Genomic DNA, 15396 nt, shown 5'->3' with positions numbered 1-15396 from the left:
TCTACCTCTTCCCCTTCCTACCCTCTCTCCTTCTCTCCCTCTCCCTTCCATCTTCTTCTCCTCTCTCTTCTTTCCTTCTTTTTCCTCTCATTTCCTCTCCTCTCTATTGTTGCAGGTGTCTCTTCCAGCTTTTAATTTATATTTTCTTCAGAGTGACACCCTTTCTAACCCAAGAGAGAAGCAATCTGGAATTAAGGAGAGACTTCCTAACATAGAATAGAATAGCAGAGTTGGAAGGGACCTTGGAGGTCTTCTAGTCCAACCCCCTGCCTAGGCAGGAAACCCTATACCGTTCCAGACAAATGGCTATCCAACATCTTCTTAAAGACTTCCAGTGTTGGGGCATTCACAACTTCTGGAGGCAACTTCTGTTCCACTGGTTAATTGTTCTCACTGTCAGGAAATTTCTCCTCAGTTCTAAGTTGCTTCTCTCCTTGGTTAGTTTCCACCCATTGAGAACAATTGGAGAACAATTAACCAGTTTGCCGCCAGAGGTTGTGGGTGCTGCATCTCTGGACGTTTTTAAGAAGAGATTGGACAGTCGCTTGTTTGAAATGATAGAGGGCCGGGATGGCGAAACTATGGCAAGCGGGCAACAGGTGGCATGCAGAGCCCACTCTGCGGGCATGCCAGTTGTTCCCCCAGTCCAGCTCCACCACCCATGCACACGTGCCTTCTGCCAGCCACCTGGTTTTTGGGTCTCTGCTGTGTATGCATAGGGGGGCATGGCGCATGGCGCATGCACCGGGAGGGGGAGGGGTGCCCGCATTGCATTTTGCCATCCCATTTTGGGCTTGGAAAGCCTCCTGCACCAAACTGGAAGCAAAAAATGGGTGAGGGGGGGCAAAGAGGGGTGAGGGGGGGGCAAAGAGGGGTGAGGGGGGGCGAGGGATCATGTGCACATGCACAGGGCGGGGCGCATGGGGGGAGGTTGCACACGCATTGCGTTATGGGTGTGGCGGTGGGCATGCATGTGCTTTCATCACCCAACGACAAAAGGTTAGGAATTGGTGTATTTCAAGACATGGGGAAGATTTTATGATTGGTTAGAGAAAGAAATCTAGAAAAGACAGCAAGAGAGAGATATAGAACTCAGAGGAGACACTATTAAATGAAATGGGGAGGAAGAGGGGGGCAATAGAAAAGAAAGTATTAATATATATGTTCAAGAATGAGATATAGAGAAAAAAATAATAGTTAGGACATGATAGTGAAGAAAAGAGAATAGGAAAGGATAAGCATAAAATTATAACTCGTCTTGCGGGAATACCATCCCGAAAATACCCCAGCTGAGAGTTGAAAAGAGATAACTACAACGACAGAAAAGAAAAGGAAGAGAGGAGAAGAGAGGGAAGGGGAGGGAAGGAAGAAAGCGGAAAGGAGAGGAAGGATAGAAGGGATAGAAAGAGAAGTAGAGGGGGAAGAGGAAGAGGTGGAGGAGGGGAGAGGCTAGGGAAGAAGGAAAAGGAAAAGAGAGGAGGAAGGAAGGAAGTAGAGAAGGGAGGGAGGATGAAAAGAAGGAAAAAATAGGGTGGTGATAATACAAAATAGGTGTACGGGACGGTAAGCAGAGCAATCCAGAAGATATATTTTAACTTTTTATATGTAAAAACAAATATGTAAAAGTGATAAAGATAAATAAGAATAACAGCTATGTGAATGTATACTTGTAACTATATATAAGAGAATTTTTTAAAAAAACTTTAAACACAGTTTCGGGAGGCCCAATGATATTTTATCCAGGCTTTGCAGGGGAAGTCCTGGTTGTGGATTTCAGACGTGGGAAGGTAATAGCTTTGCTGCCCTATCGGTAGTCCTCACTTTACGACTACAGTTGCGATCAGAATCTCCACTGCTAAGCAAAGAGATTGTTATGCTTGATTTTATGCCTCCCTCTCTCTCTCTCTCCCTCTCTCTCTCTCTCTCTCTCTTTTGGCCACACTTGTTAAGCGAATGACTGCTGTCGTTAAGTGAATTGCACGGCCATTAAGCGAATCCGGCTTCTCCCAATAACTTTGCTATTTGGACGCCGGCTGGGAAGGTCGTACATGGTGAACACGTGATTCCCGGGATGCTGCAACCATGATAAATACATGCCAGTTGCCAAGCAACTTGTGGAGATGCTGCCACAGTGCCACCAGATTGGCTTGTAAGTCGACTCCCAGAAATTCCCCAGCGAGTGCAAGTTGGGAAACCATGTTCCAGGACATGGGATGAGTTGGCCGTAGGAGCATTCAAGGCGGCTCCTCTTGGATCATACATGTGCTCCAGCAGCATTCATACAAGACGTCTCCCCTGGTTGCTGAGCAAACCGCTCGAGTGGTTTTTACTTGAAGGAAATTTACTTTTGTAGGTGTGGGGTAGGGCTGTGGAGTCATTTAGTTTACTTTATTGTTATTGCACATGGGTACAATGAAATTAAATTTCTTTGCTCATATGGGGGCTTTCTTAGATTAAAAGGCGTGGAGAGGGGGATTCTCCCTACAGCCAGAAGGTGCTTCCATGGTTATGCGGCCAGCCTGGCTATGCACTGAGGTGCATGGAATGTATCTGTTAAGAAACCATCTGTTTACATATGTAAATTTAGTAGCTGGAGCAATTGTTGTGTAGTGAGCCGGGGCACACACTTGTGGTTGATTGATTGGAGAATGCTGGCTCCTTTGTCCGGCAATCAGAATAGAATAGAATAGAATAGAATAGAATAGAATAGAATGGAATGGAATGGAATGGAATGGAAGAGGAGAAGAGAAGAGAAAGAGATGAGAACAGGAAGAGAAGATATGATATGAGAAGAGAGGAGAGAAGAGAGGAGAGAAGAGATCAGAAGAGATGAGAAAAGAAGAGGAAGAGAAGAGAGAAGAGAAAAGAGAAGAAGAGGAATAGAATGGAAGGGAAGGAGAGGGGAGGGGAGAGGAGAGGAGGGGAGATGAGATGAGAAGAGGAAGAGATGAGGAGAGGAAGAGAAGAGAAGAGAGAAGAGGAGAGGAGAGAAGAGAAAACAGATGAGAAGAGGAAGAGGAAGAGAAGAGATGAGAAGAGAAAAGAGATGAGATGGGATGAGAAGAGGAATAGAATAGAATGTGGAAGGGACCTTGGAGGTCTTCTAGTCCAGCCCCCTGCTCAAGCAGGAGAACCTATATCATTTCAGTCACTTATCTCAAATTGTATAGGTTCTTCTGCTTGAACAGGGGGTTGGACTAGAAGACCTCCAAGGTCCCTTCCACATTCTATTCTATTCTATTCTGTAGGTGTAGAGGGGGAGATTCGCTTCCCCCCCCCGCCTTTTTCCTTCTGTGTGCCCCGTGTGTTCTGTGATTTACCTCAGCGTGCTCCTGTTTGCCTGAGTACCTTGTTTGCTGTAAGTATGGATGTAAAATATGTGTATTGATATAAAACTACAAGTTTGTGTCAGTGTCTCTGACTTCATTTGGACACCTGCTGCACAATTCCCCGACCCCTTCCTTCTCTTAGTCACACACACAACACCAATTCTCACACGACGACCAGCGGAAAGACCAAACACCCTCCCTCTTTTATTTATACCTGGTTTCCCCTTTTTGGAGTTTGGGTATAGGCGGGCTCTACAAACCAAGAGGAGCGGATCTCAGAGACAACCGATTGTGGCTGACGCGTTGCCATGGGAAACGGGACAGGCGGTGGAAATAATTCAATCAATGAGCAGACAGTTGACATACGAATGCCGTTTAATGTCAATTACACGGAAAGGAAGCCACGAGTCATTTTCATCCCGGCTCCACCCACGCTGGGGAATGCAACATTTGGAGGCCACTGAAAAGCTAAGCGCGGACTTTGGAGATGTTGATGCCTGCGGATAATGGGCCCTGAAGTCAAGGTGATGGACCAAATGTCAGGATGACAGTCATCACAGTTGTCATCTTGACATTTTTGGACCATCACCGGTGGACATCTCTGCTTGCAGAGTTTCGATCGCAGACAACACAAGCACACTTCCCTCAGGCATCAACGTGGAAAGTGCCAAATCCCCCAGCCTCAGCCAAATTGAATGACGGTACATGAAAAGGAGAAGAACAACAAAGGCAGATACCAAAAACTCACACTCGATACAGATAGTCCTTGAGTTACGACCGCAATTGAGCCCCACATTTCTGTCGTTAAGTGAGACATTTGTTGAGTTTTGCCCCGTTTTATACCGCCTTTCTTGCTACAGGTATTTAGTGAATCACCGCAGTTGATAGGTTACCCTGTTTTCCCCGAAAACAAGACCTCCCCGGATAATAATCCCAAACGAGCTTTTGAGCGCATGCGCTAAAATAAGCGCTCCCCTGAAAATAAGCCCTCACTGAAAATATTGCCACACAGCAGCAGCCATGAGGTGATCACACTCGCCGCCTCCTGCACCTCAAAAATAATAAGACCTCCCCGAAAATAAGGCCAAGCGCTTATTTCGGGGGTCGAAAGAAAAATAAGACCTTGTCTTATTTTTGGGGAAATACGGTAGTAACACTGTTGTTAAGTAAATCTGTCTTTCTCCATTCATTTTGCTTGTCAAAAAGTTGCAAAAACCACCTTTCTTTGGGACACAGCAACGGGCATAAATACGAGTCCGTGGTCAAATGTCTGAATTTGGATCTGTGATCGGGGGGGGGGGGAGGGACGCTCCAAAGGCCATGTGTGAAAAACGGCCGTAAGTCACTTTTCTTTCAGCGCCGTGGCAGCTTTGAACGGTCCCGAGAGGACCTGTCGTAAGTCGAGGACTATCTGGAACTCCGAAAGACATCCAGGAAGGCGGGGATGGGAAGAAAGACAGCTGTTCGGAAGAAGCAAGGCACGGAAAAGAAAGGAGCAAAACACGGCCCGATCGGGTAGAACCACCTTTTTAATGAATTTTACAGATACAAAGTAAAACGAAACAGACAATCGTACCAGGCTGGGCTATACACCGGGAACAAACTGGGTGAGAAATAGGGACACACAGGAACAATACTGTGCATTTCGACTGGGACACAGGAGTGCAAGGATGAGAGGGTTTCGGGAGGTCGGAGGTCAAGAAGAGGCCGATGCCCTGGGCTTCTTTGGGCATCAAGGGGGAGGCAAGACAGGAGTCCGCACAGAGATTTTTGTATGTGGGGGGGAGGGGAGGGAGGGGTACTTGCGACAGTGCCACCCAACGGACTGGTGTTGCACAGACGATGCGGGAGAAGACGGGCTTAGCAAGGGAGGTTCTTGAATGAGACACGTTGTTTTCGTTCCATCTCACCCTACTTCCTAGTGGCCTTTGGGTCTCCCCATGAAGAGCCCCTACCCACTCATGAGCCCCTGACTAGGTTCTTGCTGCACTTCAGATGGACGGGTTGTGGTGAGACTCAACTCTTCCTACCATCCCTGAGCCCATCGAAAGATTCCCCAGTCTTACCAGATGGTTGGAAAAGAAACGACCTTTCCAATCGCCATGAAATCCCAGAATCCCTTGGAATAACTGGGACACTAAGCCCTCCCCACGACTAGTTGGTTTAACCCCCCATGACTAGTTGAATTATCCAAGACTTCCCCCAACATCATCATCCCTACACTCCACTCTCTGCAACCTCTCCTTCATTAGGAGATGTTCCTTAGATGTTCCTTAGAAGAACATCAACTGTGGGTGATAGACCAGTCCATGATGGTCCTCCTGCTAGTCACATTCCTTCTTCTCAGATCAAAAGAACTATATGAGGCAATCTGCTCTGAAGCCAAAGAGAAGACGCTGCCCCAGAGAAAAGGGGCCCCACCTAGTCTCCAAAGCACCTGAAGGCAGAACGAGAAGCAATGGATGGAAACCCGTTGAGATGGGATCAACTTAGAATTAAGGAGAAATTTCTTGACAGTGAGAACAATTAATCAGTCAAACGGCTGATGTTCAGAAGTTGTGGGGGGATCCACAAATGGATTCCATCATCCTTCCTTCTGCCACCACCACCCCTTGCTAAAACGGGTGTGTGGACAACCTTAGGACTTTTATCTCCATATCTTCAACCCTTTGACCAAACTACAATTCCCAGAAACCATTGAAAGAAGCTTTGTCAATGACATCAGGGTAAACCTGATTGGATCCTTACCGGGCTGATCAGCTTTTCTCCCCCGCCTCCACACCCCCGGTGCTCTCTATACCAGGGGTCTCCAACCTTGGCGATTTTAAGACTTGTGGACTTCAACTCCAAGAATTTCTCAGCCAACGTGGCTGGCTGAAGAATTCTGGAAGTGGAAGTTCCAAATCTTCAAGTGGCCAAGGTGGAAGACCTCTGCTCTATTGAGTTTGGAGTTGGGGAACCTAACTCCCCCAAATTCCCAACCAGTGAAGTCAAAGTCCTCGTTATCGCCAAGTTTCAAAGGAGGCCTGAGCCCATCAAGCCATGATGCAGATAAGACCATCTGCACCATCTCTGAAATGATTGTGGCTTGTTGGTGATGTTGCACCAGCTAAATACGCTTAACAAAGTCCTGGAGAAGAGGTGAGGTCAGAAGAGGCCCTATGGAAGAGAGACACTCGTGTTTCTCGACTTCAGCCACTTTAAGATGCGTGGACCTCAACTCCCAGAATGCCTCAGCCTGGCTGAGGCATTCTGGGAGTTGAGGTCCACGCATCTTAAAGTGGCTGAAGTCGAGAAACGCTACCTTAGGGTTGGCAACATTAAACACTCAAAGAGCCATTTGGACCTTTTTCCCCACAAAAAAAAGGAAACACCAGGAGCCACAAAACTGTTCCCACTATTTCCTGAGCGCCCACAAAACTAACATATTTGAATTCAACCTTCTGTTTTCTTCTGAAATTTTTCTTTTCTTGGGTTTTATCCATGGTTGGCCTACTGGGCATCGGAAAGCTCAATCCATCGCGTGCTGGCGAGTGTCGCACATTGGCGGTTGTGACACGGTATTTTGAGCGACAGGGAGCCGCAGCAGAGGGATGAAAGAGCCACATGCGGCTCCAGAGCCACAAGTTGCTGGCCCCTGCCTCAAGGCAAAGGGGAGCAGGATAAAGATCGTAATATCCCCAACCCGGGTGGGCCAAGGTGGGAGAGCAGAGCAGGGGACAGGGTACCCTAAGGAAAGCCATCCATGTAGAGGCACCGAACCCCGGAAAGACAGAACAGGGAGACACACGTACAAAACTATAGAAAAGATCTGGGACCAAGATTCACTCATACTCTCTGATTCTTTTCCGAAGGGATGGGGAGAGGAGGGGGAATGGAGCATATTAGCACACACCAGGCACCCCCTCACCCCCTATTCTACTCCCCCACTTTCTTCCAATGAGTCCACGGTATAAAATCTGAGACAATAAAGCCAAGGATGGCCCCTCGGGCCGGGGGAGGGGGGGTGGATATTATTTTTTCCTTGGTTTTTTTTTTCTCTTCGTTTTTTTTATAAAAAAGCATAACAAATCGCACATCCTTGTTGCATTTCATGTCCCGTTTCAGCTCTTTGCCACAAACCACAGGAGGCAGGATGGGAAAGGGGGCATACAGGTGATCTCGAAAGTCCGTCGAGTTTCGTAGTCTGAAAAAGAGAAATGATTTTCGGCTTGAAAGAGCATTAGCCATGCCACCTGGAGCAGCGAATGAGGGCAACTCTGGTTCCCGGGGCACCACGATTGGGTTTCCGCCCGATGTTGCCCAAAGTCGTCGTCCCCCCGCCCCCCCGAGTTGTGATGACTCCCACCAGCGCTGCCCTTCTTCCGATAGTTTGCTCGGCGTCCTCGCCCTGCCCCCAAAGACATTCCCATGCAAAGGAAACAAAACAGGCCACGAGAGAAAGAGAGAGAAAATGCAGCAGGCAAAACCCACGAAGCCACTAAGCAGCTCCGGAGGCTTTTGTGGTAGCAATCGGATGGCACGGTGGAGCTCAGGAAGGCCTGGGAGGGGAGCTTTCGAAGCCGCCACTCCTGCCCATGCTGCCTTCCTTCATCCAAATGGGGGGAGGAACCATCCCGCTGAGACAACTGATGGGCCGTGGAGCTGGGTGGACGAAAAGGTGCCACGGAGCGGGGCAAAATGGCAGGTGAAGCATGCCACGGAACAGAAGGGGGTTCACGGCTCTTCGGCATCCTCCTCCTCCTCCTCCTCTGGCTCTTCTTCGACCTCGTCGTCTTCGTTGTCGTCAAGCGACACCACGCCGGAGGAGGCCACGTCGGAGACTTTTCTCCGGACCTCGCAACTGTCCCCATGGACTTTGTAGTCCTTGCATGGAAGGCCCTCCTCCTCTGTGGGCGAGAGGCAGGACTCGGTGAAGGACATGGAGTACATAGAGTCCTGGCACTCCAGTTGTGCCAGGCTCCGGAAGGCACATTCTCCGGCAGTCTGTGTGGGCAACTTGGAGATCAGCATGTCCTCCCCGCCGGACACGGAGCCTAGCAGTTTGGCGGCAAGTTCGGAAGGGGAGCCCAACTCCTTGAGAAGGAAGCTGTCGTCAAGGCTGCAGAGACTGGAGCACAAGGTCTCCGGGGAGACGGTGGACTGAGAGGAGTCGCTTTCCGGATCGCACGAACCTTGTCGGGAGTTCAGATGGCACAGACGGCTGCTGTGCAGGAAACCTTTCAAGAGGGTGTTGGTGGGGAGCTGCCCTACCGCGTCTGCAACACAACCACCAAGAGGGAAAAGGTTAGCAATGCAGCATTTCGGTTCAATGCAAAGAAGGACTTGGGGTGACATGATAGCAGTGCTCCAATATCTAAGGCAGGGGTGAAATTCAGCCGGTTCTGATAGGTTCTTGAGAACCGGTAGCGGAAAATTTGAGTAGTTTGGAGAACTGGCAAATACTACCTCTGGCTGGCCCTGCCCCCATCTATTCTCTGCCTCTTGAGTCCCAGCTGATCAAGAGGAAATGGGGATTTTGCAGTATCCCTCTCCTGGAGAGGGGAGGGAATGAAGATTTTGCAGTATCCTTCCCCTGGAGTGGAGAGGGAGTGGAGATTTTATAGTATCCTTCCCCTGAAGTGGGGTGGGAATGGAAATTTTACAGTATCCTTCCATTGGAGTGGGGAGGGAATGGAGATTTTGCAGTATCCTTCCCCTGGAGTGGAGAGGGAATGGAAATTTTACAGTATCCTTCCACTGGAGTGGGGAGGGAATGGAGATTTTGCAGTATCCTTCCCCTGGAGTGGAGAGGGAGTGGAAATTTTACGGTATCCTTCCCCTGGAGTGGGGAGGGAATGGAGATTTTATAGTATCCTTCCACTGGAGTGGGGTGGGAATGGAAATTTTACAGTATCCTTCCCCTGGAGTGGGGTAGGAATGGAGATTTTATAGTATCCTTCCCCTGGAGTGGGGTGGGAATGAAGATTTTGCAGTATCCTTCCCCTGGAGTGAGGAGGGAATGGAGATTTTATAGTATCCTTCCACTGGAGTGGAGAGGGAATGGAAATTTTACAGTATCCTTCCACTGGAGTGGGGAGGGAATGGAGATTTTGCAGTATCCTTCTCCTGGAGTGGAGAAGGAGTGGAAATTTTACAGTATCCTTCGGTCAGAACACTAATATGATACATAGTCTTACATGCAACCAGCCCTTTGAAAGCAACAGTAATGTTGATGTGGCCCTCAATGAAATGGAGTTGACACCTACAACCTACAGTGTGCTGGTATTGCATTCAGATCTAAAACTTTGGAATGAAGTAAGTGGGTCGGTTATTTCTTTCTTTTCTACCTGGTTGGATGTTCAGCAGTGGTAGGTTCCGGATCGGCCCCGGCGTCACCCACATGGATGCCGTACTTGCCTGCCATGCTTCTGCAAGCCTCCACGACGCTCCAGCTGCTCGGAAGTGCCAAAGGCTTAAAGGACAGGTAAGGAGCTTGGGTGGGTGTGTGGGTAGGCCCTCTGGAGCACCGTACCGGAACGGTACCCAGTGCTCCGGGCAGGCTCCGGGACGCCCGTACGAGGGCGTACTGCCTGCAACCCACCACTGGTGTTCAGCCTCATGTTGACTTTCAACCCAGCAGATATGCCAGCTGTCCTTACTTACCAGCTGCCTGGGCAGTTTCACCGGAAGTGGGGAAATCTTCGTCGTAAGACTCGTCGTTGGAATCATCCCCCTCCACCGATGACCAAGCTCTGAGTTTGGCCTCGGCGATGGCAAACTGTTCGGCTACACCTGGGGAGAAAGGAGTGTTGTTATTTAGAGGTGGTGAAACACAGGAAGTAAAACTGGTGGTAAATAATTTTGAATCCCACCACTGGCTTGTTCCAGTGTTTAGGGAAATTGGGCTGCAGAAAAAAGCCAATTTGCGTGGGACAGTTCTCCTAAGAAATAGGAATACTGGAGGAAACATCTTTATAATAATTACGGTTCCATTGTTATATAATTATTAATTTATAATGATAATAATAAAGAGCAATAAAGTGGCGTATTTTTCTTTTTCTTAGCAGGGCTTAGGTGCCATAAACTCATAGCTTTTGTGCCTGGTGCCTTTCAATTGCATTGGTAACATAATTTGAATTCCTGCCAATAGCCGAGCTGTCTGTGAACTCAGATTGTCAAAATGTATTATCTTTATTACATTTAAAAAAAATCTTTCTTAATTTTATTATCTACTTTTTGAGGGCTTCTCAGAACATAAATTTAATCGCCATAGATCAACTGCGGCAACATTCAAGAATGACTAAATAAATTGAAGTGGAATCGCTTTCGAGATGGCGAGTCGAAGCTGCCGTCTCCGAAACAGACTGCAAGGCTGCGTTTTGTTCTGGACACACAAATTAGAAAAAATAAATTCCTCTCTTTTTTTTTTAACCCCTCAAACTCTTTCTGAGCATCCCCCGTTTTCCCTTCAGCACATAAGATTTCCCCTCAGCCCTAAATTAAATCTTCACAGCTCAACATCACTTAGATCAGGGGTGTCAAAGTCGATTTCAATGAGGGCCGCATCAGGGGATGTGTTTGACCTTGGGGCGATGGGGTGGGCATGGCCAGCTGGACATCACTCCTGTCGGAGGCGCCTGTGGTAGCCTGAGTATTCTGATAGCGGAAACAGGCTCCCAAGCTCCGTTTTCAGCTGCTACGGTCTCCTGCATCCCTTGGCGAGTGAAAATGGAGCTCAGGAGGGCCCTCCCGAGCTCTGTTTTCACTCGCTGAGGGTTGCAGGAGGCCGTGGCAGCTGAAAACGGAGCTTGTGAGGTAGTTTTTTTCTGACAGAAGCACCACAGGGCGGTCCGCTGTTTCCAGGGCAACCTTGTGGGCTGGCTCTAAGTACCCCACGGACCAGATCCGGCCCCTGGGCCTTGAGTTTGACATCCCTGATTTAAATCATTTCACCTTCTGAATAATATTGTTGACCCTTCTTTGAAAAACAAAAACTTCCTCGTCTTTCATGGCTTACTTTTATCTTTATTTTATTTTTTTTCAATGGTTGGCTAACGGCCAAGAATGAATGGCAGGATCCAACCTGGATCAGTCCCCAGGACCAGATGTTTAGTCTTCCGAGCATTCGGCCTTGCGCCGTAACCCATCCTGAGGGAACTTCCCTCACACCAGAATGTGCGCTGCGTGCTCGGCACCAGATTGCAAGAACACAAGTGAGTGGTCAGACGAGGAGACCCAAATTCATTGGTAGCCTCATATTGCAGGGAACGAGGACATACATTCAATTTCACCTCTACTAAGATTGCTGGACGAGCAGGCACAAAAACAGCCAGGGAAATGATTGAAGCCTGGGAAACAAGCCACCTCTCAATCAACAGGAGTGATGATTTACCACCAGATTATCAGGACTTGGCAGCACAAGAAAACAACAGGCAATAACCGGCCATCAACGCCCCAAATCAACAACTAAAAAGCTACACACAACCAGAACAAACAGATAAGGACCTTGGCAGCAACTCAGACAAACTCAGGCAGCAATAAACACAGATAAGGCTTGGCAGCAATCCAGCCTGCCAAGCTCACAGTAATGTCCTCCGACATTCAATCCTGTGTTGACTTCTACAAAGAGGGCTGTGTACACAAGTAGCTTTTATAGTCTGGAGAGGAGCCTAATGACCACCAGCTGAGCGCAATTACCTCCTGTAATTGCATAATTGTTCCTGATGCCTACTAGCTCTTCGATGGCGTGCATCCAGGAACAACTCACTGCTGGCTTCTGGATCACTCTCCCTTGTCTCCTCCCCACTGGTCCAAGGCTCAGGCGCCACCTGATGGCCAACCAGCCTCTCTGTGCCCTGCTTGGAGTCAGAACCCTGTCCAGGGTCCTTCACCTCTTCCAGAGCCGACTCAGGGGGCCCCTCGCTGTCGGAGTCTGGTGGCAGCTCCAATGGCACCTGCTGGGCCACAACACATAAATATATAGAAAATGTGAATTGTTGCCTTGTATTCCAACCACTAAGTGGTGCTTTTTGACACAACTGTGGCTATCTACCGTGGTAGACCAGTAGACTAGTGGTAGACCAGATCTGGAGTTCTTTGGGGGGCTTCTCCCCCATCCCATCCTGTGCAGAAGCCCAGGCTCTGAGCCTTTCCATTGAGCCGCATTAACGTATTGGTTGATCTGACCTGTCATTAGGCAGCTGAGCCCGTCCTTAAATAGGCTCCCCTATTTAGGCAACTAATTTGGAGCTCACAGCTGCCTCTGAGTGTCACTTCTGGGAGAGGGGTGGAGAGAGGGAGGGGGCGGTCAATGGCAGCTTTCAGCTGCAGCCTTTATCAATGGCTCCGAACTGCCTGGCAATCTCAGGCTGAATCATACACCATGCCGAGCTGTAGAGGGGCCCAGCTGGAAGATCCAGGGTGGTTTATTGGGAGATTGTTTTTTTCTTGGTGCAATTCTATGTTTTAGAGTGTGGCTCAAAAGGAAAATGACCCTGCATTTAAGCCTAGCTGCTTCTCCAGAGAGGGAGGGAGGGAGGGAGGGAGAGAGAGAGAAAGCAGGGGTGAGAGGGAGGGAGGAAGATGAAAAGGAGGGAGAGAGGGAGGAAGATGAAAAGGAAAGAAGATGGAAAGGAAGGAAGGAAGATGAAAGCAGAGAGGGAGGAAGCAAGCAAGGAAGGAAGATGGAAAGGCAGAAGGAAGGAAAGAAAGAAGGTGAAAGCAGGGGGGAGGGAGGGAGGAAGATGAAAGCGAGGGAGGGAGAGAGGGAGGGAAGGAGGAAGATGAAAAGGAAGTAAGATGGAGAGGAGGAAGGAAGGTGAAAGCAGGGGGAGGGAGGAAGATGAAAAGGAGGGAGAGAGGGAGGGAAGAAGATGAAAAGGAAGGAAGATGGAAAGGAGGAAGGAAGGAAAGAAGGAAGGTGAAAGCAGGGGGAGGGAGGGATGAAGATGAAAAGGAGGGAGGGAGAGAGGGAGGGAGGAAGATGAAAGCGAGGGAGAGAGATGGAAAGGAAGGAAGATGAAAGCAGGGAGGGAGGACGCAAGCAAGGAAGGAAGATGGAAAGGAAGGAAGGAAGGAAGGAAGGAAGGAAGGAAGGAAGGAAGATGGAAAGGAAGGAAGGAAGGAAGATGGAAAGGAAGGAAGGAAGGAAGGAAGATGGAAAGGAAGGAAGGAAGATGGAAAGGAAGGAAAGAAGGAAGGAAGGAAGGAAGGAAGATGGAAAGGAAGGAAGGAAGGAAGATGGAAAGGAAGGAAGGAAGGAAAGAAAGAAAGAAGGAAGTAAAAGGTTAATCCCTCTCTCTCAACCCAACTCACCTTATAGGATTGTTATTAGGAGGAGAATAAAAGGAGGAAGGTGTGTTGGATATGTTCAAAAAGAATAAAAACACGGGAGAAATAAACAAAATCAACCAGCCGACCAGGCAAAGGCCTCGGGGCCTGAGAAATTACGCCCCACAACGTCTCCCAGAGAGACAAATCTTCTCTTCTCCAAGCGAGGGGCCTCCAGGCCAGCTGGGGTGATAGAGCTGGGATTTCAGGAATATTAAGCCTTATTTTGGGGGCAAGCAATGGAGGGAGCATCTCCCCCACCTCCTTGGTGGCCTCCAGAGCATCTTTGGGGTGGGTCAAGTCAAACATTGGAGGGTGTGTGTGTGTGTGTGTGTTTTGAAAAGTTAAAACAGGGGCCTTCAATCTTGTAGAGGCTCAAAGCACCTGAGAGGGAGTCCTCCACTTACAACAGTAAGGGAGTCAGCTGATCAGGTTTGTAATTTGTGACAGTTGTAAAGTGGCCCACCCACACAACGGACCTCATTTTACAAGCTTTGTCGCAGCGGTTGTTAAGTCATCACAGTCATACAGCGACCGTGGGCAGTTGTTAAGAGTACGCCATGGTCATTAAGTGAACCCACTGTTTGCTATGTGTCGCTTTTGTCAAAACTGGAAGTAAATGCCGGTTTTCAGCATTTTTTTCGGCATTTTTCATTTTCTTAAAATGAGGTCATGGGACCACAGTAAAGGTAAAGGTTCCCCTCGCACATATGTGCTAGTTGTTCCCGACTCTAGGGGGCGGTGCTCATCTCCGTTTCAAAGCCGAGGAGCCAGCGCTGTCCGAAGATGTCTCTGTAGTCATGTGGCCGGCATGACTAAATGCCGAAGCCGCACGGAACACTGTTACTTTCCCATCAAAGGTGGTCCCTATTTTTCTACTTGCATTTTTATGTGCTTTCGAACTGTTGGCAGAAGTTGGGACAAATAACGGGAACTCACTCCGTTACGCAGCTCTAGGGATTCGAACTGCCGACCATTCTGATTGACAAGCTCAGCGTCTTAGCCACTGAGCCACTGCGTCCCAGTTGCTAGACTCCTAGACTAGACATACCCAATTCCTGCAACTGTTCTTCCTATCTTTTAGCCTCCAGCCCCCACCTTGGCCATTGATGGGATGATGCCCCCCCCACCCAGCACCACCTTCAGCCTCCCACAGCTTTCTTTAAAAGTTTCCTGGCTGCAGAGAATTTGACCGACACTCATTCCCTTTGCCTCTGCCTCCTTTTTGCTCTCCCTTGCCTTGAGTCAATTGTTCAGTGGTGAAATTCAATTTTGTTTACAACCGGTTCTGTGGGTGTGGCATGGTAGGCGTGGCTTGGTGGGCGTGGCAGGAGAAGGATACTGCAAAATCTCCATTCCCTCCTCACTCTGGGACCAGCCAGAGGTGGCATTTGCCAGTTCTCCGAACTACTCAAAATTTCCGCTACCGGTTCTCCGAACTACTCAAAATTTCCGCTACCGGTTCTCCGAACTACTCAAAATTTCTGCTACCAGTTCTCCGAACTACTCAAAATTTCCGTGACCCGTCAAATGCGCGGACGGCAAAAGCGCGATCGACAAAATCGCGCCTTTGACGTCATCACAGCGCGACGAAAAAGATCGAAAAATTCAAATAAAAATTAATAAAAATTAAATTAAAGCAAGCCGATTCACATAAAGGTAAGGGTTAGGGTTAGGGTTAGGTTAAGGGTTAGGGTTAGCTTTAGAGCGTTAGCGTTAGCGTTAGGGTTAGGATAAGGGTTAGCGTTAGGTTTTT

General features: G+C 48.7%; 1 protein-coding gene across 3 annotated transcripts in view; it reads right to left on the bottom strand.

The window, feature by feature from the left end:
* Positions 1 to 7531: 7531 nt before the first annotated feature.
* FAM131A (family with sequence similarity 131 member A) overlaps positions 7532 to 15396 on the bottom strand; it is a 98084-nt gene continuing 90219 nt past the window's right edge. For all 3 annotated transcript variants that reach the window (XM_087725148.1, XM_087725147.1, XM_087725149.1), the window contains 2 exons: positions 9975 to 10103; positions 7532 to 8587 (listed from right to left, as the gene is read on the bottom strand). In XM_087725148.1, coding sequence (XP_087581274.1) covers positions 8046 to 8587; positions 9975 to 10103 — 671 coding nt within the window. In that variant the 3' untranslated portion in view covers positions 7532 to 8045. The remainder of the gene's footprint in view (positions 8588 to 9974; positions 10104 to 15396) is intronic.

Source organism: Thamnophis sirtalis, unplaced genomic scaffold (assembly GCF_051295495.1).
Source record: "Thamnophis sirtalis isolate CommonGarterSnake01/CBP01778 unplaced genomic scaffold, rThaSir2_p1.2 scaffold_11, whole genome shotgun sequence".
NCBI lineage: Eukaryota > Metazoa > Chordata > Lepidosauria > Squamata > Natricidae > Thamnophis > Thamnophis sirtalis.
Note: the sequence above shows the minus strand (reverse complement) of the source record. Positions and strands in the feature narration are given on the sequence as shown.